The sequence below is a fragment of the Struthio camelus genome, chromosome 2 (genome assembly GCF_040807025.1).
Source record: "Struthio camelus isolate bStrCam1 chromosome 2, bStrCam1.hap1, whole genome shotgun sequence".
NCBI lineage: Eukaryota > Metazoa > Chordata > Aves > Struthioniformes > Struthionidae > Struthio > Struthio camelus.
In genome coordinates, this window is record NC_090943.1 from 75,237,750 (window position 1) to 75,265,185 (window position 27,436).

Here is a 27,436-nt window from a genome sequence, read left to right on the forward strand (position 1 = left end):
GATGAATATAAGCATAGTAGTTGAATAGTTATACTTGTTAGTATAAATGAATGAATGCTTTTATAATTTCCATTTTTTAGGTTTCAATTCCACGCCGAGGAGAATATCTTTTTCTAATTTCATATGCTATTCTCCTTGGGAGACAGCTATTAGCAAGGTTATTCATTATATTTTAATCACAAGGACACATGAGTTTGTCAGATAGAATGTCCAAGAAATAGGTGCCAGCTGATTATGCTAATGTTCTGCAGCCTAACAGTTCATTTTCCAGGCTGAGTTAATGTATTTCTTCCTTTAAAATAAAAAACTACTAAAATCAGCTAGCACAAGATTAGAGGTGAGAAAACAAATTCATTTTGGATAACTTACATGATAAACTATGCTATTTTTTTTGTTCATACAAGATCCAGGGAAAGTCACTAATTTCTGAAAATTTCAGGGGAAATGATAATCCTCCCTTTGCCAAAACAGCCAAAATAAAAACTTTTGGGTTTTTTTTTTTGTTTCTTTTCCCATGCATGTTTTGCCAGAATACTGAAAAGGAGAAGTCTAGTGCATGGCATTAATAACAAGGGGACCAAACAGAACACAGCCCATGCATTTTGTGCCTTAAATAAGAAATACATTTTTTTTCTAGTCTTCAAATATTTGTTCCTTTTTTGTATAATTTAGAGTAAGGACTTCTCCCATTTGAGGAAAAGTTGAAATGACAATTTTGTTGAAACCACTATTTTCCAACATATTTCTATCTATGAGTCTACAAAGAAAAGATAAAATAAAAAACTCTAAAATATTACTATATTGATAATTGCACAGTTTGATTAACTAGTGAATTCTCAGAATTTAAGAATTCTTATGATTTGTTTTCATGTACATATGAATAATGGAATGAACCCATGATGCAGAAATTTGTTAATCCAGTCTAGATGAGTTCATGGCACTCAGCCTGGAACATCAAGCAAAACAGCATAAAGGCTGAAAAAAATGACATAGAACTCACCTTGCTGTATACAAATCAATCCTGATCTGCAGTGAGATTTACTAGATATAAAATAGTGCTTCTCTTGGATGTCTTGTTAAGATTAGTTTTACATACCGCTCTGAGGTATGATTGATTATTTTGTATTAGAATGCTTATCAAGCAATCAGATGACTTATTTCCAGATCTATATTTATTATGACATAAAGAGATGGATCCTGACTGACAGAAAAAAATCTCAGAGACAGAACTCATTAACCAAAATAGCCTTTCTGAGATTAACATACTAATTCCATAAAGACCACATATAGCATCTCCTTCTCATTATGCAAACAGCTGACACTAACGTAAAATGATTTAAGAAAGAAGCAAATAAAATCATGACCTTAATAGCTTTGTCTGCATGATATTGCAGTGCATATTTCTACCGTGTGAGATTCCTCTATGCAAATTTCTTAGCTATCTGTTCCCAGGTCACTAACACCTTTATCACTGAATGCTGTACAGGACATTCTGATCAGCAATCAATTGAGTCACTACAGTCGTTCAAGAAACTGAATTACTTCCACTTCCAAACTGCAAGGTACATGAACACTTGCCTATTGTTTTTAACTAGAAACACCTGAAGCTCTAGCCCTTGATGAGCACCATGTCTGACAAGGTAAGTAAACCAATGACACCTTAGAAATCATCTACATCAGTGTTTCAGCTCAGACCAGGAATGTGTTTTTTGAAGTGAATCTCCTGACTCAAGGCAGACAAACAAGATTCTTTTCAAACAAAATGACCCAAATGGTATGCTTCAGGGTGCCTAACGTACTCCAGCCACTAATGGGTGTTCTATCTACAAACCCAGACTAGTGTTACACCAAAGTAAATTCCCCCAAAACACATCTAATGCAGGCCTAGGGTCCTCAGATGAACTCCTTGCAATACTTGCTGATGTAGTCATGGGCTTAGTGGAGAATTAGAGGAAATCTATCCTACAAAACTTTCAGAAAAAAAAAATCTGCTTAGGTTAAAAGCCGGCCTCCAATATAGTACAGTATCTTTGGAATCTTTCCATGTTTATGCCTTGGCAAGCTGATTTTCAAGCTGCAAGGAAACTGTTTTTCATTATAAACTTGTGTGTGTGACAGCCTGACATTTATCCTTACATCTCTCCTCAGTCACATGGATTGGCTGGACCTAATCATTTTACTGCTGATCTCTCTGTTACCTGTGGCAAGACCCAAAAGCAAAAGGACTTATGAAGAGCAGAGTTCTCATGCTGCCTCTGCCTGTGGAATGAGAAAACTGAGGATAGTTTTAGGTCAGGAGGAAGGTTTATTGTGCCTTTGTATCAACTTGTCAGATTGAGGTCTGACATGTAAAGCAGGTAAAAGGGTTTCATTTAGAGTCTTTTGGATGGGCATTAGGTCAGTTATTTGACTGGTTAGATGAAAGGTTACAAGAACATGTTAAAAAAATAAGCATATATGATGGAGTTAAATGGCTGCTCTGTTCTGACAGTTGCTGGTTTCAAAGTCATTGCCAAAGGCTAATAAAGGAGAAATCAAGGCCTCTATCTCTGGATTTTCTCTGGCTTCACAGTGTTTGAAAGTACAATCCAGAGCTCTGAATGTCATCAGACAATTTGTTTCAGCACCACCTGTCCCTTACCTAGTCTTTTGGGGTTTTCACTCTGATCACGTTCACTCCACACTTTCTAAAGGGAGCTACAGGGAGTGGACAAAGTTAACAGAGGCACCTGCTACTTTCCCTAAAGACCATTTGCTTTCTAATTCTTTTCAACTGAATTTTTTGCTTATTTTCTCCCCAGATAGTATCTCTATAACTGGAGTTCCAAAGACTACCACATAGTGGGCTTACTGAAGTACAATATTCTGTTTAAAAGCACCTCCAAGCTGCACTGCTAGGACTACTGAAAGCTTCTCTTTTTACTGCACTTATGCAGCAAGGCAAGCATAGAACTCTTTCCACCACATTCTGTGAGTCTCTTACAATTTAGTAGATTGGTTTTATTTGTTCCAGCATTGTTAAATCAATCTAGTAAGTAACAATGTCCTGAAAGTCCAAATGTTGACTTAAATTGACAAGCAACAGAATCCATCTCATTCCCCTTTTTCAGACATCACAGAAAGCAATTATATAATCCAATTCACTCCTTATGCTTCAAAGCTTAATTTCACTTTGCTCCTTCGCTTATTATATTTAGTATGCTGCTAAATTCTGTTGCTTTTTCCCTCAGAGAATGTCTAAATTCTGTTCCTTCTTTTCTGCATTTCTGCTCAAATGAAATTCTTAGTTATACTTTAGTCAACATAATCTTTTCTTTCTTTTGCTATTTTAGACATTCTCTTTTTGTCAGTTTATGCAAACTCCATTACCAAACTCAACTTTCTTTCCAGCTTACTCCTGTCCTCTCCACCTCTCCACCCTTTAGAGTAGGTTCCAGAATAATACAGCTTCAACTTAGATGAGAAGTCTATCTGATACAGATTTTTTGCTTACTGCGTAAAGAGCAAACCACACTTTTGACACTATAAAAAATATAGCAAACAGGTAGAACTGGGCACTAATGGGAGAGAATGGAAACTCCCCTCTTCCAAAAGACACATTGATAAAGATTAGTTCTAAGATTCAGAGAATGAGAGAAAAGGTAAATCCATGGGGCAAAATGAAGAAGATGACATTGAGGAATCAGATGAATGAATGCCAAATCTCATAACACTACAGAAGTACGATCTGAAGCAGCTGACACAACCAAACAGATATACAGAGGAACAGATTACTGCCAAAATAGTTAGAAAATGAGCAGATGATGTTCTTTAGACAATCAGAGCAAAGACATGACTACCATGATACAGGAAGAAACAGAATGTAAATGGAGTAGTATGATTAATCAAAGAAAAGTGCAGATCACTGATCAAGATGTACCCAGTCTGAGATAACTGCCTAACTGGAAATCACCAGGAAGAGCTGGTATCTACAGTTATTGATAAGACAGTGAAACAAACTTACATCCTGAGTTCAGAATACATTTACAGGAAATACAGTGGGGAAAAGTCCATCCAACAGAATGACTGTGCTTGTTAGAAGAAACATGAGGGGGAAGAAAGCTGATGCTAAAGTATTAATACCTAATACTGCTTTGACCTGCAAAATGTGAATCTCCTTACTTGAATTATTAGAGAAGAGCTGTGAAGCAAACTGAAGCAAAAGAGGTTTCCTGTAGCGCAGAGAAGATGTCAGAGATGTGGTACAGAAGCAAAGAATCATTTGATTGTGAACATCATTATATAGATGACAGTTACGAGAAAATAAAAAAATGCATATATGATTGGCAGATTATGAGAAGAGATAAGATAGTGTGTCATACAACTGGGTGAGGAGAGTGAAACAGCAATGAAAATAATTTGTGGCGGTTTTTTTAATAGTCATATGGAAAAATATGTATTGTACCCAAATAAAGTAGAAAAATAGACAGAAGTTTAGAGTGCAGGTTGGAACTGTCATCAGACCTCTGCTAGGTTGGAACTGTCATCAGACCTCTGCTCTTTACTATTTTCCCTGGATCCATACCTGGTTGTTTGCAAAGCAAAGACATTCAAGGAAGTGACTGAAAAGGGAAGACATATTTTACATGTTTTTTTACAGATAACCTGAATGAATGAGACCAAGATTAACCAAAAGAAATGTCAAAGAAAACTAGTTATTTGTTCAAACTATTGAGGAGTGAAATTAGGATTAAACAAATATGTGTGCATCTTTACATAGACTAAAAGGCACTGCACAAATTTCCAAAGGGTAAAAATAGAGGTCAAGAATTTCCTCTGGTCGCAATATAAGGTCCAATATTATTGACATCTTATAAGTATTAGTAATTCTTTAGGAAGAAAAAGTTGTCAATTAAGAATTTAACAAAGGAATTAAGAAACAGTTCTTTGGAGGATTTAGCAAATTTCTTGAAAAAATTAGCTCAATGCACATACTACAAATGTGGCAAAATGCCACAGACATTCAGTATTTAATTATTATAAACTGAAAAATTTAACTAAGGCATGCAATAAAATGAGAAGAAATTAGTTCTGTGTAGGACAATAACAAAGCTTTACTCTGACAGGAAGGATAAAGAAAAAGGACTGAGAACAATCCAAGCTGCAGAAGAAGAGTAACTTTATTAAATTTTTTAAATTAATAAATAATGACGATTATTATTAAATTACTGTTTATGGTTTTATTACTTGCAATAAGTATTACTATTATTATTATTTAATAATAATATGAAAAGTATTAAAAATGAAAAAGTAAAGCCCAATAGACCTGCCATACAGGAAAACCCAGAAGAAGTGATTCTAGTGGGTTACTCCTTGCTGCAGGGGACAAAGGCCCCTGTGGACCTGATCTCTTGTCTAGAGAGGTTTGTTGCCTGCCAGGGGCTCAAATCAGAGCTGTCATGGAAAGACTGCCAAGGCTTGTCCACACATCCGACTATTACCCCCTGCTCCTCTTCCATGTGGCCGCCAGTAATACCAAGGGCAAATTGGAAACCATCAAACAAGATTTCAGAACTCAGAGGATGGTGGTCAAGGGTCTGGGAGCCCAGGTCAATTTCTCCTCAATCCTACCAGTTAGGGTGAAGGACGAGAGGGCAAGTTGATGGATTCTCCAAGTAAACAACTGGCTGCGCTGCTGGTGTTGGCAACAGGGTTTTGGTTTCTATGACCATGGGACCCTGTTTGAAGATAGATAACTGATGGGGAGAGATGGGATGCACCTCACTAAATGAGGCACTCGCCTACAGGTTGGCCAGGAGGGCTTTAAACAAGGAAATATGGGGGAAGGGGAGAGTTATAGAGACCACCCAGAAAACAGGGCTCAAGTGGGGATACCTCCAGCAGGTGCATGCAGCCAAGGAATGCCTACAAGATATGACTATGGGGTATCCTCTTGCACCCCTCCTGTGAAACCTGCATGCTCAAATACCTGTCTGAAGTGCCTGTACACCAATGCACGCAGCATGGGGAATAAGCAGGAAGAATCAGAGATCTGTGTGCGGTCGCAGGGCCTTGATCTCATTGCAGTTACAGAGACATGGTGGGATAGTTCACATGACTGGAAGGCTGTCCTGGATGGATAGGATGCCCTTCATGTGAGAGAGCAACTGGAATGTATGGAGCTCTGCCTAGGGGTGGATGAAGAGCAAGATGAGAGACCATGGGTAAGGATTAAAGGGCAGGCTAACCTGGGTGACACAGATGTGGGGGTTTACTACAGGCCACCTGATCAGGAAGAGGAAGTAGATGAGGCCTTCTACAGATAGCTGGAAGTAGCCTCACAATCACAGGCCCTGGCTCTCATGGGAGACTTCAACCATCCTAACATCTGCTGGAGGAACAACACAGCTAGGCACAAACAGTCCAGAAGGTTCCTGCAGCGCACTGAGGATAACTTTTTGGACACAGGGGATGGAGAAGCCAACAAGGAGAGACGTGCTGCTGGACCTTGTACTAACAAACAAAGAAGGTCTGGTCGGAGAGGTGAAGGTCAGGGGCAGCCTTGGCTGCAGTGATCCCGAGATGTGAAGAGGAAGCAGGGCAATAAGTAGGCTAGCAGCCCTGGACTTCAGGAGAGCTACCTTGGCCTCTTGAGGGACCTACTTGGAGGAACCCCATGCGGTAGGGCCCTTGAAGGAAGGGGGGGTCCCGAACAGCCAGCTAATATTCAAGCACGACTTCCTCCAGGCTGAAGACGGGTGCATCAATATGAGCAAGAAGTCCAGCAAAGCAGGCAGGAGACTTGCATGGCTGAGCAAGGAACTCCTGGCAAAACTCCAACAGAAGAAGGAAGTGTACAGAACGTGGAAGAGGGGACAGGCCACTTGGGAGGAATACAGGGATGTTGTCAGAGCGTGCAGGGATGTGACAAGGAAGGCCAAGGCCCATTTGGAATTAAATCTGGCAAGGGATGTCAAGGACAACAAAAGGGCTTCTTCAAACACATCAATAGCAAAAGGAAGACTAGGGAAAACGTGGGCCCGCTGCTGAATGGGGCGGGTGCCCTGGTGACGAACGATACAGAGAAGGCAGAGTTATTGAATGTCGCCTTTGCTTCAGTCTTTCAAGCTTAGGCAAGCCCTCAGGAATTACTTTCCCTTGGTCGAGGAGGATTGGGTTAGAGATCATTTAGGCAAACTTGACATCCACAAATCCATGGGCTCCGATGGGATGCACCCACGAGTGCTGAGGGAGCTGGCGGATGGTATCGCTAGGCCACTCTCCATCACCTTGGAAAGGTCCTGGAGATCAGGAGAGGTGCCTGAGGACTGGAGGAAAGCCAATGTCACCCCAGTCCTCCAAAAGGGTGAGAAGGAGGAGCCAGGAAACTACAGGCCTGTCAGCCTCCCCTCCAGCCCTGCAAAGGTGATGCAACAGCTCCTCCTGGAGGTCCTCACTAAGCATGTGGAGGACAAGCAGGTGATCAGGAGGAGTCAGCATGGATTCACCAAAGGGAAATCATGCTTGACCAATCTGATCGCCTTCTGTGACGGAATGCCTGGCTGGGTAGATGAGGGCAGAGCAGTGCATGTTGTCTCCCTGGACTTCAGCAAGGCTTTGGACACTGTCTCCCATCACTTCCTCCTAGGTAAGCTCAGGAAGTGTGGGCTAGACGAGTGGACGGTGAGGTGGCTTGAGAACTGGCTGGATGGCTGAGCTCAGAGGGTTGTGGTCAGTGGCACAGAGTCTAGCTGGAGGCCTGTAGCTGGAGGCCCTGTGCCCCAGGGGTCAGTCCTGGGTCCAGTCTTGTTCAATGTATTCATCAATGACTGGAGGAAGGCTCAGAGTGCACCCTCAGCAAGTGTGCTGATGATCCAAAACTGGGGGGAGTGGCCGACACACCACAAGGCTGTGCTGCCATTCAGAGGGACCAGGACAGGCCGGAGAGCTGGGCGGAGAGGAACCTTCTGCAGTTCAACAAAGGCAAGTGCAAGGTCCTGCACCTCGGGAGGAAGAACCTCATGCAGCAGTACAGGTTGGGGGTTGACGTGCTGGAAAGCAGCTCTGCAGAGAAGGTCCTGGGAGTGCTGGTGGACAACAAGTTAAGCATGAGGCAGCACTGTGCCCTTGTGGCCAAGAAGGCCAATAGTATCCTGGGTTGCTTTAGGAAGAGCATTGCCAGCAGGTGGAGGGAGGTGATCCTGCCCCTCTCCTCAGCCCTGGTGAGGCCTCACCTGGAGTACTGTGTCCAACTCTGGGCTCCCCAGTACAACAGTGACATGGAGCTCCTGGAGCGAGTCCAGCAGTGGGCTCTGAAGATGATGAGGAGACTGTAGCATGCCGCATCTGAGGAAAGGCTGAGAGAGAGCTGGGCCTGTTTAGCCTGGAGAAGAGAAAACTGAGAGGAGATCTCATCAACGTGTACAAGTATCTGAAGGGAGGGTGTCGAGAGGATGGGGCCAGACTCCTCTCTCTGGTGCCCAGCAATAGGATGAGAGGCAACGGGCACAAAGTGAAAGACAGGCAGTTCTGTCCGAACATGAGGAAAAATTTCTTTCCTGAGAGGGTGACGGGAGCCCTGGAAGAGGTTTCCCAGAGAGGTTGTGGGGTCTCCTTCCCTGGAGATTCAAAAGCCGTCTGGACGCGATCCTGGGCAACGTGCTCTAGAGGACCCTGCTTGAGCAGGGGGGTTGGACTAGATGACCTCCAGAGGTCCCTTCCAACATTGACCATTCTGTGATTCTGTGATCCTGTGAAGTAGAAAACTGACTGCATCCCAAACCAAGTTCTACAAATAAATGAGTAATACACTCCTGCTGGGAGCAAGTCAATAGGTGGATGGCTAAAAGAGATAGACGAGCAGGAATGGATGGAAAAATAACAACATGGAGAAGGCTCTTTAGGAAATCTCATAAAATAAAAGTTGCAAAAAAAAAGTAGCTTGAAAATAGTTGTTTAGTGATAAATTATGACTGTACAGAAGAGGCTATATTTATACAAGATATATTAAAACTAAGATGAATAATATAACAGAATTCATGAAATCTTGCCAAGGCCCCAAGATTATTGGTCATATCCTAACTGGACATTCTAAGTTAACTAGAAAAGAAAAGGAAGTACAGCATGACAAGCTGCAATACTGCATAATGGACACTCTACAAGAAGCATGTACTTGCAAGCCGGAAAAAAGCATTATCAGCACAACAAAGTTGTAAATAATAAAAGCATGGAAATACTATGAGAGGTTTTCAACACTTACTGTTCATGAAACACATGGTAAGACACCAGATCCATACTTACAAGAAGATGCAGGAGTCCTTTATTCTGGACTTTTCTATTTAACGAGACTGTTAATTGAAAATGCAAGAAAAAACTGGCATATATATCTGTTAAAGCTCAAACTCCAAAAAATCTGTACCTATTATAAGATCCCTGATCCTTCAAAATAAGCATTGATGTCTTCCTGAGGTAAGGTGACTCATTAAGCAGACTATTGCTTTTGCAATATACACTTCTGATGTAGGATATTTTAGATGACAAACCAAAACAGACTTCTAAAGCACTATGCATTATTTTAAGAACTTTTTAAAATAGACACCAGTGAGATTAAATAAAGCACAATAAAACACTCCTGCATACCTATACAAAACATCTATATCTCTACAGCAGCATATACCTCATGTGGGATGTAATCTGGAGGTAACTTCTCCAGCATCTCATCAGCAAGACGCTGTATCACCGCTTCTCGGGTTTCCCCTCCTCCACTGCTGCTGTCTTTGGGCTGGATGCTCATTATTGTACTTAATGTCTTGTTAGCCAAGTTAGTCTGGTAAGTTATATCTGCGTTAGGGTGAAGTCCAAACACCTTAAAGTAAAAAGGAAAAAATTTTTAAAAATGCAATTTTCTTTCTAAAAATATATCAGTGAAAGAACCCATGAAAACATATAAGAGAAGAAAATAATCAGCTTATGAAACAACAGATGTGAATAGGTCAGTGGAAGTACACTCATTTTCCTGGCCAAGTACCAAGCCCAAGTTATATAGAAATATTAACATATGCTGCATCTACATCAGCATTTTCATTTAGATAAGGAGTGTATTTTTGACCTGCTCTTCTGCTTATCTTCACTTACCAGGCTTTGGTCCATACTGTCAAGTGGTATCAGAGTGCACAGACTGATTCCTCTCCACTCAATCAGACTAGAGCTTGTCTGAAACATGTGGAATGTGGACACTGACCCCGCACCCCCAGCTTTTTCTTTTTATAGTTCTACTACTATTGCACCACCCCACATAGATACACCTAACAATCAGATTAATTGCCATTTCTAATAGGTTTTGTTTCACTCCATCTCTCAGGCATGAAGTACAGTGAATAAAACTAGCCCTGTCCAAATAAAAAGTACCTAGAGATTTTATGGTGGGAAATACATTTGGCATATTTTGTTTTAGCTGTTTTCAGTTTAAGTTTCCCCCTCCTTACTTTCGCTTCCTTTGAAATGCAATTATTTTACTTAAGATACAACTCACATAATATTACTGTAAAGCTACCCTTTGTTTGAATGATAATAGCAGTCTCAGAAATCTCTGCTGAAATATCAGCAAGTCTATAACTGTCAGGTCAATGGCAATTCCTCTCCAAGAGGAAATGGACTATGACTTATTTCACCAGCCCTCACTAAACAATAACTGTTAACTATCTCTAATGACCTTTGAACCACTGATCCAACAATGAAGAGGGCTTGCCCCAGAACTGAACTCCTAGGCCAAGCTATCCATCTTGTTTCTCATGTATCCTATTTTCACATCTTACATTAGAATTGATATATTCTAAGAAGATAATTCTAATAACCAATATTTATAAACTCTGAGGAAAGAACAAAAAGGGTCATGTGTAATTTTGCTATGCTTGCAAATCTAGAAACTCAAAGACAATGGATGTAAGTGGCTGCAGCTGCATTAAAGCTAGAAAAGCTGAACTGATTTACACCATCTGCGGATCTGACCCTGATAACAACACAAAAAACACATTGCAGACTTAATTTTGTCTGTGTGAGAAAGGGTGGCTATAATTTACATGGAATTAGGTTCCAAGTAGGATTTAATACATCTTACAGATAGCATGCATACAGTTAACACAACCTGCATATTCAGAGCTGTAAAAACTGAAAGTATCAACGCACCTTATTACACTTATATTCAGTCATCACAGAATGAAATAATCATTTGAAGATATGTTTTTTACTGCTTTTACTCTTGCAGAGTCAGGTATTTTTGTTTGTTTTTACTCTAGCAGATTTTGTGGCAATGCTATAATCCAATTTAGAAACACGAAAAATGCTGTGAATGTAAATCATAACACTAGACTAAGGACTAACTTCATAACTGGAGTAACATTGATGAAGACAGGGACATGGGAAACAACTCAGGTCCTATGTGCTTATGCAAGTGACATATGAAGGAATAAGAACAAGCCAAGCAGGGTAGTAAAGCAATGGGTGGACCAAGTGCCCTAGATGTCCTGTAAATTAATCAAGAAGCCCAATTTCTCACTCCCTGTGAGAAACTCAACTTCTCTGGGAATTTTGATTAAAAAAGGGATGATGGATTCTGTTTTTAGTGGTTTTTTTTTTTTAGCCTGACAAATCCTCAAAACCAAAGCTGCTAAAGCTCTATACCCCTCTGAAATCAAAACCATTTTCAAAGGCACTGCTGAGTTCAATAGCCCTCTTCAAAAGTCAGTGTTTATTCTGATCGGAAGTTGAAATTTCATCAAAAGAGCATAGATATAGCAATTAGATTTATTCAGTCTGTCTTTCTTAACCAAAAATGGAAAGGGGAGGAAACAAAGATACACTGTTTTGACTAGCACAATATCCTTTGCAGGACAAAGAAGACTGGAAGCTTAAAAGGTCAGGGGTTTCCAAGAGCAATTCTGAGAGATTTTGGAATGATGGAAGAAAGTTGTCACTTTCTTCCTAACTTGTGATAATTTGAAGTAGAAAGAGATCTTTGCATTCTTAGGGCTTAATCCTATTTACATAAAAGTCAAAGGTAAAATTTTCCCTACATCAAACCATATATACATTTTTTTTTTGTGGACATCAAAATATTTAGAAAATACATTACAGCATTGTGAGGTTCCAAAATGCTTAGAAAAGCAGACCCATGAAAGCAGCACCTGAAATCTGATTAAAAAGCCATGGGTCATACACTGATATGGACCTCTTCATGAGTTGGTTTCAAATGGATCCCAGTAGCACATTATCAGGGCTGCATTTACCCTCACTCAGGAAAGATGCGATTTTGCCAGCCTGCATACCCTTGCATTCTGCTTCTACTACTTTCAGAGACTCAAAACCTTACAAGCTTAATTTGTGAGCATGGAGTCTTCCTACCCTCTTAAACAGTAGATGCTATCAGAAACAGAAAATCAGATTTTTCTATTTACTCCTACTTAATTTCAATAGAGCTTACCCCCAACCCAAGTATCAACTTAGTAGCAATGAGACTGAAACCCAGAGCATTCATTTCTGTTTCAGTTTTAACTAACTCCATCAAGTGTGGTTGTATCAGAGGGAACAGGAAATTGCAATCCTCCAATTAATATGATTGCTGCAGTATACATGGACTGCTTCATGTAAAAGTGGTAGCAGCCATGAGATGCCAAGCACCCCACCCCATCAGTTCATGGCAGTATCCAGCTCTGTTTCTGTCCTCAAAATGGAATAATCTGCTACTTATAACTTTTAAAATGAGTTCTCATATCTGTTCAATCCCATACATGCATGGCTCTGAAAATATACCTGATCAAATGATTTCTCTGAAAAAAACTCCCTTTAATACTTTGAAATATTTTTACCTCAGGCGTATCAACCATTGGCAACTGTTCTATGTACTGGAGATAGTCTTCAACTGTTTTTCCTTTTGGAATAATATAACCATTGTAGAAGCAAAATTTCTCACTAAACATATGCTCTCCAAACCACACTCTTGCAAATGTATTCAGTAGTGCTTTGTCAAGGTCATCAGTAACACGGCCACCATACTGTACTTCTCCAAGCATATAGCGAACACAGCTCCAGTTCACTCCATGGTTAATGTCAATGTCATCCAAATGATTCTGAACAAATTGCACGCTGACTGCAAAGTCTGCTTGATTAAATTCATAAGGAATATTCCAGCCCAGTGGGCCAAACTTTCGTCTTTCCTGTAAGATAGACAGATTTAAAGGTGAAGCACTAGTAATAATCGTGAAAAAAAAAAAAGAATACATGAAATATGCTAATATTAAATATACTAATATTAAAACAGTCCAGCTGGGGCTGTATTCCACCAGCTGAGAAAAATGGTTCTTCACTTAACATGCACAAGGCCAAACTCATGATTAACTATCTAGTAGTCAATTATTTCTTCTTTTATCATCATAAGTAGACAGACAAGAACAAAGAATAGCAGTATAAATATTTTCACCAAAAACAACCCCTCTTTTCTAAATGCAGCGAGTCTGCGAATCTAGAACTGCAGTTTCTGAATTTCAAAAATGAAGGTACTATGTTAGGAAAGGATGTCCACACTCATCAGCCATGATCACAGTTTGCGGCCCTCCTACGGACTTGGGTACATCCACGTCTCTCACGTCCTTATATGGTATGGGTGCAAGTAGCAAAAGTTGCTTCTTTCTGAACCATTTACAGATGTAGCAAGCAGTATGTGGATGTTAGGGCAGTGTCTGCTATTAACATTCTTGATTTCCACCAGGAAAAAAGTTATGGGCCAAACACAAGCATACCACAGGCTGCCATTTAGACCACAATGTATTGGGACATAGAAATCACAGGGTTAAATTAAGTAGGCACCAAACATAAACTAAGGATACAGCAAAATCTATTAAGAGAATGATGAAAAGTTGTGGTTAACCCATAAAGCACTTTCTTTAATGGAACTCTTGAAAGCCAAGCCCCAAAATCATCTTTCACCTTAATTTCCTCCTATAGGTTTCAGTGAAAGAAGATTTATATGCAGCCTCTTACCCTTCCTCATTGTGAAAGCAGCAGTTGCAAGAATACGGTTTTCCAATCTAAGCTGTAAATTTCTTTAACATGCTTTCATGATTTAAAACATAGCACAATACAATTAATTGAAGGACAAATCACACTGCCATGTTCAAAACTTTAACTGAAGGGCTAACTGATCATTAGCCGATTACCCTCTTTCCTCTGAAATACCATCCTTGTTGGAGGAACAAGATCAACACAAGCAAATAGGTGCAGTAATAGAGGCATTTTATGCTTTTATTTTATCAGTACCAATTTGCCCAGTGCAGGCTTTACATTAAACATAGCTTTTATTTACTAACTTTATGTGTTAATAAATGTATTTAACAACACTGCGTGTTAATAAATGAAACATGGCTTCATGATAGAAGAATAAGACACATAATTTGAAACCTGAACAGTTGTGTGAAGAAATGCTATGGCATATAGCAAGGGTTTCCACTGTGGCATGTTGCTCACTTCCAGGTGATCCTGAGTAATAGTAGAGTATGTCCGTTTTAAGCCAGCTTTCACACCTAGAAAATAGTATAAAAATGTAATATAAGAGTAAAAAATGAATAGATCCCATAATTTCAACTTCTGTTTTAGCAAAATGAACTCTGTATTAGAATTTGCTATTCCAATTTACGTTATCATCTTATCTATAGATACAAACAATCCTTTTGAATCAACAGTCTGTTCAGCTGATCATACCAGGAAAAGTTCAATTACATTTTGTTTCAGGTAGAAGATGACACACCAGACTATTCAGGAATCTTGAAGGAATTACACTTAGTTAATCATATATTAAATGTTATCCGTAACAACTGAAATAAGTATTCAGCAACTATATGACAATCAAAAATACACTTCATACGTCACATGAAATATATCATTTATCATCCAAGGGTCTGTTTCAACATTTACATATATAATGAGAGTTTGGTTTTACTGAGGATAATTTAATTTAGACTTTGTTCCTATAGCTTACTAGTATCTCAGAATTACACATGGGGCTTCTCGAATGCCATACATGCACTAAGTTGATGAGATGAGAACCTAAATTCATGGTGGAGATGTTTTACTTGTGGAAGCATTATTGAGCACTGAAGTTCCATACCGCAGGAATGGCTTTAGGCAGATATGACTGACCCAGTTCCAGCTTCTGTGGAATACATAAGCCCTGCTCCTCCCAGATGCTTTCTGGTAGCATTACTGAAGCATAGTCTCTCCTTTGCCAGACAACACAGAGTGTAAGTTACCCACACCAGGCCCCACTTACAATATCCTCCATTTAATCAGCTTAACACACGTCTAAAAAGATAGATTTCAAATGTAGTGAATAGAATGACCATGTCACAAATACTAAATTACTTTCTATGATATAATAAAAAAACCTTTTGCTTTTTTCCTAATTCACAAAGCTCCTGTAGAACAATATTCAAGCAAAGATCTTTTCAAAATATTATACAGTATATATATTATACTTTAAAAACCTCCAAAAACAAGAGGAAGTAATCAAGAAGAGTCTTGCCTATCACATTGCTAATAATGTGAGGGGACAGCACCAGAACACTCAAACTGCTTTTATTTTATCCTCACTTAAATTGTTACTCCAGCCACATATTTATTATTAAAATCAAGTTGTAAATTGACTACAATTTGGCTTATGAAACACCCTTGGTGAGGTACAGAGAGCTATCATATGAGTGCTAAAGAGAGGGTTACCGTAGCAATCAAATAGATGCTGAGTACTGAAGAAAAAAAGGTGGGGGAGAAGAGAAACAAGTAAGAAATTTAAAACAGACGATTAACAAACTGCTCTTGAGAGTGAATATATCTTGCAGAAGTCTACACACTGAAACAGACTGTCTTCTCACACAGATCAAACCACATTTAGAAAGTTTACTTATATGCAAAGGAAGATGAATATCGAAGTAAGAGGTTTATATGACCAAGGGATTAAATCTGACCTTGGATATACATTGTCAGCTCCTACTGACTTCATTAACTGAAATCAGTAGCAACATATATATATATATATATATATATATATATATATATATATATATATATATATATAATGAAGGGCAAGTTAATGCATTATACAGCTAGCTAAAGATGAGGGAGTTGCAAGACAGAATAAGTGTCAGGCTTGAGGATTTCTTCCTGCCAGAGTCCAAAATAAAAAGTAGCCTTTCCTCATCATACACAACAAGTAGACATAAGGCAGGATAGCAAGTTGCTTTTATAAATGTGCTTCTATCAATGATGTGTGCAGGTAGCAGCACAGTTAGGATAAGCGAGAGGCAGCCAGCAGAGTAATAGATTAGAGACTGCTTTTCAACAACAAGTGCAAAGTTCTGCACCTGGGGCAAATAATGCCATGCATTGGTGCAAGCTGGGATCTGACTGGCTGACCTGCAACCCTACTGGAAAGAACCTCAGAGTTATGGCCTATGCCAGGTTGATTATAAGCCAAAATTGCAATCTCACTCCAAATAACGCAAATCAGATAGTGGGCTACCTCAGGAGGAGTGTAGCCAGCAGGCCTAGGCAAATTCTTACCCTTTTTACTTAGTACTGATGAGGCTTTCCCTCAAATATAGTGTCCACACACAATGTCAATACAATGTTTTGGTTCACAAGGGAGAAATTGGACAGGGTTCAGCAGAGAGCTATCAAGATGGTCAGGTACTGAGACCAGGTTACTTGTAATGCTAGGTCAAGGCTGAGCTTGTTCAGTCTGGCAAAGAAGAGGCTGTGATAGGGGTAAAACAGCTGAAATCGTGAACACTGGCAGGCAGAAGACAATTGTGTATGTACATGGGGAGGGTGAAAGTCTGAAACTGAACTTCTGAACTCTCAGGCACAAGCCTGCAAGTTGCTAGCTGAATCCTATGTAGGGTGGAAAAAGTAACATGTCCTGAATTCTCTACTTAATACAGAGGCATAAGATAGGAGTTTGATCACATGTTGTGCTTCTGCACATAGACCACTTAGGTTAGGAAAGCCAGGGGTTTAGGGAAACCAAAAGATGACAACCTTCCTGGTTGGAGGAAATATCTTGGAAGTGAGGAAAGATCCTGGAGATGACGGAGATGCATGGAGATAGATGCCAGGGGATGCCCAAGGACCTAGGCCAGTGGTGCCCAAGACTGGTAACTGCATACAGCAGCCCCGCATAAAACCCACATTACTTTTTGCCTCACCTTCCCAGACCAGCAGCAATCTCCTTGGTGGGAAGGGAGGTCAAGACCAAGTGAATGTAATGCTAGGGGGTAGGAAGTATGAGAGAGTGAGTGTGTGAAAAAAATGTAGGATAAAAGATCTAATCTTATTGGTTCTTAAATAAACTTTATTACCCAGATCCATTATGGGTTGTCATTTATTCTGTCTTGCCCATGACAGTGGCTAAGGAGTGATTCAATAGCAGCTTATAGCTGCTTGAAGGACAGCTAAAAAGAGCCAGACTGTTCTCAGGAGTGCCAAATAACATAAGAGGAAGCAACAGCCTCAGCTAAATACTGCAGCTTGGGAAGCTGAGATTGGCTGTTCAGAAGAGTCTTTCCTTTTCCTTACCCAGCAGAGCACAGGATCAATTCCACTCTGCAGCCTTTGGTGGGGTCAACAAGATGGAAAGAAAAGAGTGATGGCGTGCACTAAGCTTAAGAAACAACTGCTGACATGTCATTCTCCACAGGGTCTACCCAAACAACAAAACCATTATCAATTTCTGTTACAAAATGAATTATGTCCATTTTCTCCTCCAAAGCGTCATGCATTATGCATTGCAAGACTGATCTACACAGTGATGTATTTTGCCAATGAAACAACAGAGAGAATAAAGATTAAAATATTCCGCAGAGTACAGTGATCCAGGAGGAAAAAACCAAAGCCCCCCCAAACCAAAAAAGCATGGCCTTCTACCTTGAGGTGGTTCATTAGTAAATTTCATAGATGACTGTAAAAGGTTAATAGGAAATTCTGGGTCAGCCTCTGTAGTGATCCAGGTCCTAAAATGTTCACTCATAGATTCTGTTGTTGTGACTGTGTCCATTAATTCATTAAGAAACTCCAAGCCAAGGTGGCAGTTCTGTAGAAGGAGCCATCCTCCATCTTGCATGCACTGATTTAGTAAACGTCTTGCATGGACTTCTTGGCCCTGGCCCATTGAAATCGGACGACAAGGAATGTTCTGGAAGGAAAAATTAAAGAGTTCTCTTGTATTTCTTTTGAATGAATAGCCTCATGATTTATTACTTCCGTATACCCATGTGCTGTGATGCAGTATCAGAAAGAAAACCTCTAACATCAATGGAAATTGACTATATGAAAACTGAGGGTAAGTAAAAACCACAACACTATTCATGTCTTCACCAGCTCAAAGAAAACTACACCCAATGGACACAATTTTCTTTTTGTGGGTCTGCCAAACTTAATGGCATGTGACAACTGCAACAGAAACTCTTTGCTGGATTCCCATTCCAGCTTCTTATCCCCTTTTCCACTTCCCCAAATAAAGTAGTACAAACATAAAACAGCATGACTATTCTTTCTCCTATGCTGTGGACTGTCTTGAGATGGATAGATATGAAGGCTCCATGTAATAATTCATGTATACAATAAAGTTACCTTAATTTGGGTGTCTTTTTACTATCTGAATATATTTATTTAATCTAATAGAGAACTGTCAAGGAAACAAGCAGGACAGGAAAGACTGGTGCACATTAACTCGTTCCTTAGCAAACACCTTGTCTCTTTAATGGGCAGTAGTGGAGCCACTGACTCAGAGGGTTCTAGTTTGATCACTTTAGCTGTACATGACAAAAAGCTTTCTGGATTCAGAAGAGACAAAGCTCACAAATGCAGACACACAAACTCCGGAAATTTATGGAGCCCTCCCTCCAGAGGGCCATGGGAGAAGAGAGACTGAAGTTCAGAAAATCAGAAGAAGGTATAGGTCCCACAGGTGAATCTGAAAAGGTCGAGCTGACCAGGTTGCTATCAGGACCATAAAAATCTGTAAGTAATACACAGGCAGACTTCTTATTGCTTATCATTCTTTACTACAGTTGTTCCTCCTGTTAAATAAGCAGTTCCTTGGCTTAGGGTGACTGCCCAAGTCTTACAGGGAAAACCAGAATTGTCAAATTCATTTGAGTATATTATTCCATGTATGCTGTAGATACTCGTGAAGTTGAGGAGAAGTGAATTGATGAAAAGACTTAGCTTCATGGACAGTATTATGCTCAAGACTAACAGCTGAGAACCCTTATGCTGTGAGCTATGACTTGCATAAAGACTTGTCAACCTGGGCCTACCTTCAGCTGGTTGAGAGCTACAAAAGTTAATCTTTAGTTCTCCCACTACTGACACTCTCAGTTGCTGGAAGACCAAAAGGAAGAAGAAAGTCACTCAGTTCCAAAAAGTGTGGATGAGGCTACCCTGCTTTTGGGAGAGAGAGAGCTTAAGTATATGGGCACAACCCATGGCTGGTCATTTGGCCTCAGAGAACAGGCCCTGACCTGATTTTATTGAATAGTATAAATGCAGCTGCTCTATATGATCCTCCACTGCCTGGCAAAAAGTTCAAGGAGAAGAGAATACCAAGGATGAGAAAGCAGTCACATCCTGCTCTCAGACCAGGAAAACCTGGAATTGCAGATAAAAGAAGGAAAGCTAAAAAAACCTGTGAAGCTGGCCATGTGCTGGGGAAGCAAAAACTGTACCTCTTCTAAGGAGAAATATCCGAATCCAGCTAACACTCCTACTGTCAGAGACTATGACTACCCCTGCAGAGTACATACACATTCAGCTGGTTCTGTATTCCCCAACAAAGCATCTGTTCATAATTTGCTCTTCTTGGGAATGTTATTTCTCAAATGTACAACCTCTAAAGGTTACCGAAACATCGAGACAACAAGAAAAAATAATTTTTCATCATGGATAGACCTTATTTTACTCCTTTTAAAAGAATTACATCAAAAGCGTTTGCCTATGGAATACTTCTCTCTGTAGTGACTTATACCAATATAGCTGTACCATCTTAATGCACCTCTATGCAGCTGAAAATACTATAATTTTAGTTATCGCAATGTCACTGAGGGTTCTGTTGAAGATTTTGTACATCATTCCGTGAAAGGAAAAACAGACTACCTGATAATAAAATATTATGGTTTTAAAGAAGTCAAGATTCTAGGCATAATGTATTTCATTTTGACTCAGAAGGTTACTTTTCAACTCACACTTTAAGTGAAAGTATAGGGGACAAAAATCCAACTGGCTTTACGACAGAGCTTAGCTATTTTATAAGGAAGGTTGTATAGCTCAGTAGTCACAGATATTGTTTTCATTTCTATGTTTTTGCTCTTTGAGGGCAGAGCAATAAAATGTAACAATAATTTTTGCAAAAAAGTAATAAAATTAAATAAATCAAAATAAAGCAATAAAAATTGACGGTGCAAAATCATTTATGATCACAAACGCAAACACTTCCAACTGCAGATAATTGATTTACATTGTTAATACCATACTTAGAAGTGCCATCAGTACTGACAATCCGGTTTAAAACTACAGCTCATGCTTGTAAAAGGGAATCTTCTTTTGAAAAATAGGCCTAGCATGTATTTTGGAAGTTTTCTATCTTTAAGAAAAAAAAGAAGAAGAAATAAGATATTTTGGAGGTACAGAATCACATAAATTCCAAGATCAGATCCTTGGTACAGCAAACGTTTGTCAAGCCAAATGCTTATTCTAGAAAAAAGCAAATGTAGCCAATTCCAGAGAAAGCCAGGAACCAAATAAGTACAATTTGTTAGCAAACTAGCACAATAAAAACTCCCTTGCTAATGTTTCTGAAAACTGTACATGATTTTTAGATACCTTTTTCCAAAGCCAAAGAACTACTCAAGATGTCCACAGCTCCCACAATGTTAATATACATCTTTACTTTAAAAAACATCTATGTTTGTAGTTTGATTTCCAGAATTTGGACGGCTTCTGTAAATTTGAAAATTTTCTATATGTTGCAGAATAAGAGCCTAATTCAAGAAAGCAGTGAAGAACTTTTTACAGTTAAATATTCTACTTTAATAAGTGAGCTTGCCTTGATCATAAACAATGTAGGAACAAATAAGGTAATCTCCTGATCTCTTTCAGGTCCACTTTCTTAGTATTCTGCACATTTCCTTAAGTTTAAAAACTGCCCACTGCAATATACTTTCAAAATGACAGTAAAAAACTGTTTTTTTTTCAGCAACCACAGTTACAGCGCACCTTCCATCTAGCAGCACTTTCCCCAGTTTGGCTAAGGGCTTTTTAGGATTTGACAGAATGGGAGAGCATTCTGCTCCCCCCTTGCAGGAGTGACATGAAGTGATTGGCTGACTTAGTGACTATAAGGAGGTTAGCTTTTCTCACCTGCCTACATGGCCAATAGGATAGAAATATGCAGCTCCTGAAGGCAAATCAAAGTAGAAGCTTCAGTCTGGACCTCTGAATTACTCTTAAAGGAACCAGTCTTTCTCTTTATTGATTATAGAACTGTAACTCCTACTGGAGACAGTGTTAAGCACCTGTCTAGGAAGTCTTCATTCGATACGCATGCTTAAGAGCGAGACAGGTGAACGAAGACACCACCACAAAGCCAATGCTCACATTTGTATTCATAACATAGGCCATAAGAACAGGCTGTAACTACAACAAGCTATGTGTATACCTTAACTTGAAAAGAGACTCAAAAAAATTGCACGTTTCTAGCCTATAAGTATTCTCATCCAACTACCTTCCTTCCTCCCAATGTCTGTATGCTGGCTGGTTATTTGGCTGCACAATATTTGGGACAAAGATCATGTGAAGAATTTCAGACTTAGATTCCTAAACTTAAACACTCAGATGAGAGTTCCTAAATTTAAACATTCTGTAACACAGTTAGACAAATAAAGAGGTCTGATTTTCAAAGAGAATAAGCGTTTGAACTTTCTAATTCAGCTGAAGAGATTTGTGGGTGTTCCCCACTTTTGAAAATAAATCTTATTTACTGTGTACAGAAGTCGGCACCTCTGACTGATGATGTATTCTAACAAGGAGGAAAAGTTATGGAGGTTTACAGTGAGTAACTTCATATTGGGAAAATTTTATTTGTATCTACACTGTGAACCATAAAACATAAAGCACAGAGTGCCTAAAAGCGATGCTTTAAAGTCATTTGTCTTGTCAACATTCATTACAATCTTTGCTACAAACAACACAGTAATTACAGAATTAGAACACTTCAGACATGTACACATACACTCCAAAAGGCAAGATCAGATGCCCAAAATGCCCACCTGCAAGGCTTTTGGTAAGACTGCGAGTATACTCTTGTGTAATTTATAATTTTTTCTTTATCTGCCTGCAATTAGCTTTATTGATTGTAAGCTCCTACAGTGAAGGAGACACAGTGTAAGCTACAAGCATTGCTTTGTTTTGATAGCTAAATATTTTTGCTAAGTAATGGACTATTGTAATCTGCTGCATAAAAACACAGAGCTCACTGGAACAAAACAACTGGGAAAAGTAAGAATGTGACAGTTCCATTTCCTCAGGAAATGCATTTTGGCTACTAGTCCAAAATTAACTTCCAGACAACACTGGAAGCTTTAGTAAAATTAGCTTTAGGATACCTTTGATTTTGCAAGAAGTTCTATATTTTCAGTGGGATCAGACCCCATTGATAAAAAACATATCAAAGGTGTCCGACAGTCACTTTCTGTCCACAGTGCTTCCATTTCAAGAATAAATCCTTCTGCATATTTCACACCAAGGGATTCTGCAATGTAGTGTCGAGCCTAAAAAAAAAAAAATCGTTTTTGGTTTAATCAGCAAATATGAAATTTACCAACATTTACCTTCACTGGAAAGAAAAACTTTTTAAACTTGCATTTTCAACTCAGACATAACAAAAGTTACAGTCCACAGGAGGCAACCACGAAATTCTCAGATAGTAAATTTAAAACAAACAAAAGGAAGAACTCTGTTCACACCACAGCCATCCTTTGAACATTGTTGTTATAGGCTGCTGAACGTTTTTTAAAAAGAACTACAGAAATCCATGCAGAATAGATCCATTGTTGGTTGTGCTGATGGTCCAGATGTTGCCCTAAATCACTGATTGCTAAAGCTTGGTAGATATCCCAGGGAAAGGGGCTCTATACCAGCTTCTTTCCTATCTCTCCTAGCACATACTGTTGACACTGTCTTTGCAGTTTACCAGATTAGACAGATCTTCAATCTGACTCAGTTGCAGTCTTTTATATAATTACTGGAACTTCAAACACAAATTGTTTTGTCCAGTAGTTACCCAGTTCAAGTCTCTTTGGCTGTCTATTTCTGCAAAACCTAAACAAGGCTCAGATAGCTCAGTCTTTATCCTTAAAAGTCTGGGCCTTGTCTATCCCTTTAATGTCCTCTTTTCACAAACATTTCACAAAAGGACTTCCAAAGCCATCCTGGTACATGAAACAGTCTTTTGGCGGCCATGATTTTACAACTGTGTAAATAACTAGCACAGATTCTGAAGAGTGCATTATGGGTAGAAGCACCCAAGAAGATAGTGGTCTGAGGAAGAGGCCAATTCCAGAAAAAAGATATTAGTCAATAAGTTTTCCACCATTGTGACCTCTGCCATAGTAAAGATAGGTAAAATTTTGTGATCATCAGGGAAGCACAGTAGAGGAAGAAGAGATAAGGAAAATAACGGCAAAAATAAAGCCCTCTTTCCTCAAAAATTAAAATAAATACATTTGTTAAAACCACTATTCAGAGACATTCATTTTCAAAGATGGTTCTGCAGAGCAATGCAAGTGTTGATGGATTACCCAGTAGCAACTTCATTATTTTAATCTGTGAAAATTGTGGCAGATAGAGCTCCCATTCTCCTGTCCTATTAGCCAACTGAAGAGTGGAAAAGGAAAAAGAATGGAGGGAGTCTTATTCAGGAAAAGGTCCTTGAGAAAATGGTGTCCCCGAAATACAACACGGATGCTATCAGAACATGTAACATGTAATGGTTGCATTATGGAAGGAAACCAGAAGTGCTGCTTTTCCATGCAGCTAAAGACATAAAAAAAAATTGAAAAGAGGATGTTCATAGTCTCATACATTTCTTATAGATCTATATAAAGAAAAAAACCCAAATATCACAGAGTGTGGAGAAACTGCTAGTTTGTTCGAGTTTCTCTTATATTTGCCATGAGACACGCTTAATTATTCCTTCTCAGCATGGAGAGACAAGCAAATAAATGAACAGTTCATACACTATTTTAATATGTCTGTGATCAAAATTAACTCGTCTCTTTCCACTTCTTACGTGAAGAAATTGGGGTGAATCTTTTAATTCTCTGGAAGAATGCAAGTGCTTTATAAGTTTCAGGACTCCACTGTAGAAATGCCACATATAGGAAGAAGATTGGTATACTTACAACTACAACATAATTTGTCTCATGTTTTGTAATGCCCTTTCTAAATCACTACAATTAATACAATTGTCTTACACAGGCATTAGAAAGACCTCAAAAATCTTTCTGATTTTTAAGAATAGCTTATTCTGCAACAAATGTTATGATAAAATTAAAGTCAGAGAATGTAAATTTGGCACTATAGTTCTACATGAGATGTCATATGGCATAAAACTTGCATGAAAGTGTATCTTACTTGGGCCATTGTATGATCAGGGCACCAGCTACGGACAAGGAGTAGTTTACGGAACTGGTCCAGTAAGCTGTCATACCCATCAGGAATAACAGCTCTTTCAGGTGCTTCTTCATCAAACCAAGCTTTCCAAGACTGCTCATTCCTCACAACTTGCACCAGAAGTTGATTAAAAGGGTGCAAACTGGATAATTGTACAAGATTGAGCCATGTCATATCAAGTATCCACTTTTTTGGTTTGGGTTTCACGGAATTCAGATCCAAATTGGCACCTCCTGCAAGGTGAAAAGTATTATAAAGTAAATCATCATTATTAACACGGAAAAATGACAGGCAACCATAAGTATCGGTTTCTACAGTTTAGGGCGTAAAAAACTTTGCAAACTAGGGTATGAGGACCTAAAATTTGCATGGAAGAATCAGTTAACAAAGATAGATTGGAGAAATTGTCTCAGTGCCTCCCAAAGCTGCATACAGTAGTTTTTGTACTTCTTTGTCCTTACCTGTAGAGTTGGAATAATACTTGCTACCTAAAAAGATGCTCACACCAAGTCTTCAGCCCAGATGTAGGAAGGACCTATGGATTGTCCAATCTCCCTTCACACAGACTACAGAACGAGAAAGGACATGGTGCATTCCTTTCCAGCACTGTAGAACTTCAAGGGGCTCTTTGTTCCCTCACCACTCCAGAATCATGCCCATTTACACCTCCAGCACAGCTAAGTCACAATTGAACTTTAAACTGGTATTTGCAAAGCAAACTGAGATCTTTGGAAAGTAAGTACAATGAGAGGCAGCTCTTATCTTGGGGACAGTGGGGTTAACCCCCATCAGAACGTTATAAACTTTACTAAAACTTTCATTGTCATTGTCTCTTAACAGTAACATGCAGTAGCGTTACAAAAACAACTTTTTAAAACATGTAGCAAGTTTCCATGTTTTTTTGATAGTAACACTGAAACGTGATACAGAGTTTTCATGCATTCTGGTGCTCACTAGTACCTGATGGCTCACTAGTCATCAAAATAGGTTTTGCTCATTATCTCCAAGTTCATAAAGATAGGCATGTGGCAACATGTGCTCCAGAGAAAATTACATGCTCTTTTACAAAGTAATGGCCATTTTTTGTGTTTTCCAATATAAAACAGCTAAATATCTTCATCTTTTTAGCATTATTTTGACAACAAATAACTTTATTGTTCTTGTTCTGTAAACTTTTGTCTCTTATACCTCTGTTGTGGTCTATGTGCATGCATCTGCCAGCTAAAAAATATTAAGGTCACTGAACATATCAGTAGCGCAAGCACTGCAAAATCTGCATTTGGCAGTTCACAAATATATGTAAACAGAAAGATTTTAAGAGAAATTACCTTTGACGAGTGTCTCAAACTCACTATGTGAAATCTTCTTGGCCTGCAAGTCAATCTTCAGTGCCAGAAGCAATGTAAACAGGAATCTGTGATTTTCATACAGCCCTCGAACAGTATACTTGAAGACTTCATAAGTGAGGTACTCAATTATATAGGATACCCTTCTGGCTGTGATTTGTGATTTCAGAGCTCTTTCCACTGATAGGTCAAAAATGCCAAGGAACTGTCGCAAGGATGTTTGGTACATGACGTTAACCAAGCTCATTTCCACAATCAGGAAATAAAGGATGCTACCACGTCCAGCAACGGGCCGAAACTCTTCACGTGCATTATTGATTTGTACCTCTGTCTCTGCTGCTACATTTAATTTTTCATTGACCTTAAAATCAATTGAAAAGATCATGCAGATTAAGCCATGTCACTTCTGATTTATACTGCACAAGTAAAATAAAAGATCTTAAGGTCATAATGAAATTTTTACTCAAGATTTGCTTCACTCTGATAGTGTCTCAGCACAGTCATTGTGTCTTCACATGTTCAAACCCAAGCACACCAAGCACAACGGGATTGGTTTGAACTTACACCTGCAAGGTATGCCTGGAATATAAAATAGTATCCAGGTAACAGGTTAATTTTGCAAAATTTTATGATGGAAAACGATAGTATTTCTATTATTTATTTAAGAAGTCAGATATTATGGAATAACTCTGAATGGAAAAAAAAATTGCCTACAGATAATTTTTAAATTACAGTTACAAAATATATCTGCAATGTATTCAAAATTCACCTCTTCTGCTGTTGTTTTAGTGATTCTTAAGACTTCTACCAGAGAATCATCTTCAACCAAAGAGCCTTCTGTGCTGGTTAGAAGGAAGAGTAGATTATCTTCAAGTTCCTGCATTTTCCTTTCGTTAGATTTTACTTCTTCCCTCAGTTTGACTCTTTCTGCCTCCAGTTCCTGTAGTCAGAAATTTTCATTAAAATATTTAAGATTTATTCAAAGGAAATTTCACAGAATCACAGAATCACAGAAACGTTTAGGTTGGGAGGGACCTCTGGAGATCATCTCGTCCAACCTCCCTGCTCAAGCAGGGTCACCTAGAGCATATTGCCCAGGATCACATCCAGGCGGGTTTTGAATATCTCCAGCGAAGGAGACTCCACTACCTCGCTGGGCAACCAATGCTCTGTCACCCTCACAGTGAAGAAGTTTTTCCTCATGTTCAGATGGAACTTCCTGTGGTTCAGTTTCTGCCCGTTGCCTCTTGTCCTGTTGCTGGGCACCACGGAGAAGAGGCTGGCCTCATCCTCTTGACATCCCTCCTTCAGATACTTATACACGTTGATGAGATCGCCTC

General features: G+C 39.1%; 1 protein-coding gene across 1 annotated transcript in view; it reads right to left on the reverse strand.

The window, feature by feature from the left end:
• The window catches only part of LOC104149032 (dynein axonemal heavy chain 5), a 179,022-nt gene that overhangs the window by 23,782 nt on the left and 127,804 nt on the right, over nucleotides 1–27,436 (reverse strand). The window contains exons 66-73 of the mRNA XM_068936316.1: nucleotides 26,866–27,036; nucleotides 26,079–26,457; nucleotides 24,712–24,983; nucleotides 22,683–22,847; nucleotides 17,947–18,214; nucleotides 14,431–14,552; nucleotides 12,843–13,190; nucleotides 9,656–9,844 (exon numbers count right to left, since the gene is read on the reverse strand). Of these exons, the coding sequence (XP_068792417.1) occupies nucleotides 9,656–9,844; nucleotides 12,843–13,190; nucleotides 14,431–14,552; nucleotides 17,947–18,214; nucleotides 22,683–22,847; nucleotides 24,712–24,983; nucleotides 26,079–26,457; nucleotides 26,866–27,036 (1,914 nt within the window). The remainder of the gene's footprint in view (nucleotides 1–9,655; nucleotides 9,845–12,842; nucleotides 13,191–14,430; nucleotides 14,553–17,946; nucleotides 18,215–22,682; nucleotides 22,848–24,711; nucleotides 24,984–26,078; nucleotides 26,458–26,865; nucleotides 27,037–27,436) is intronic.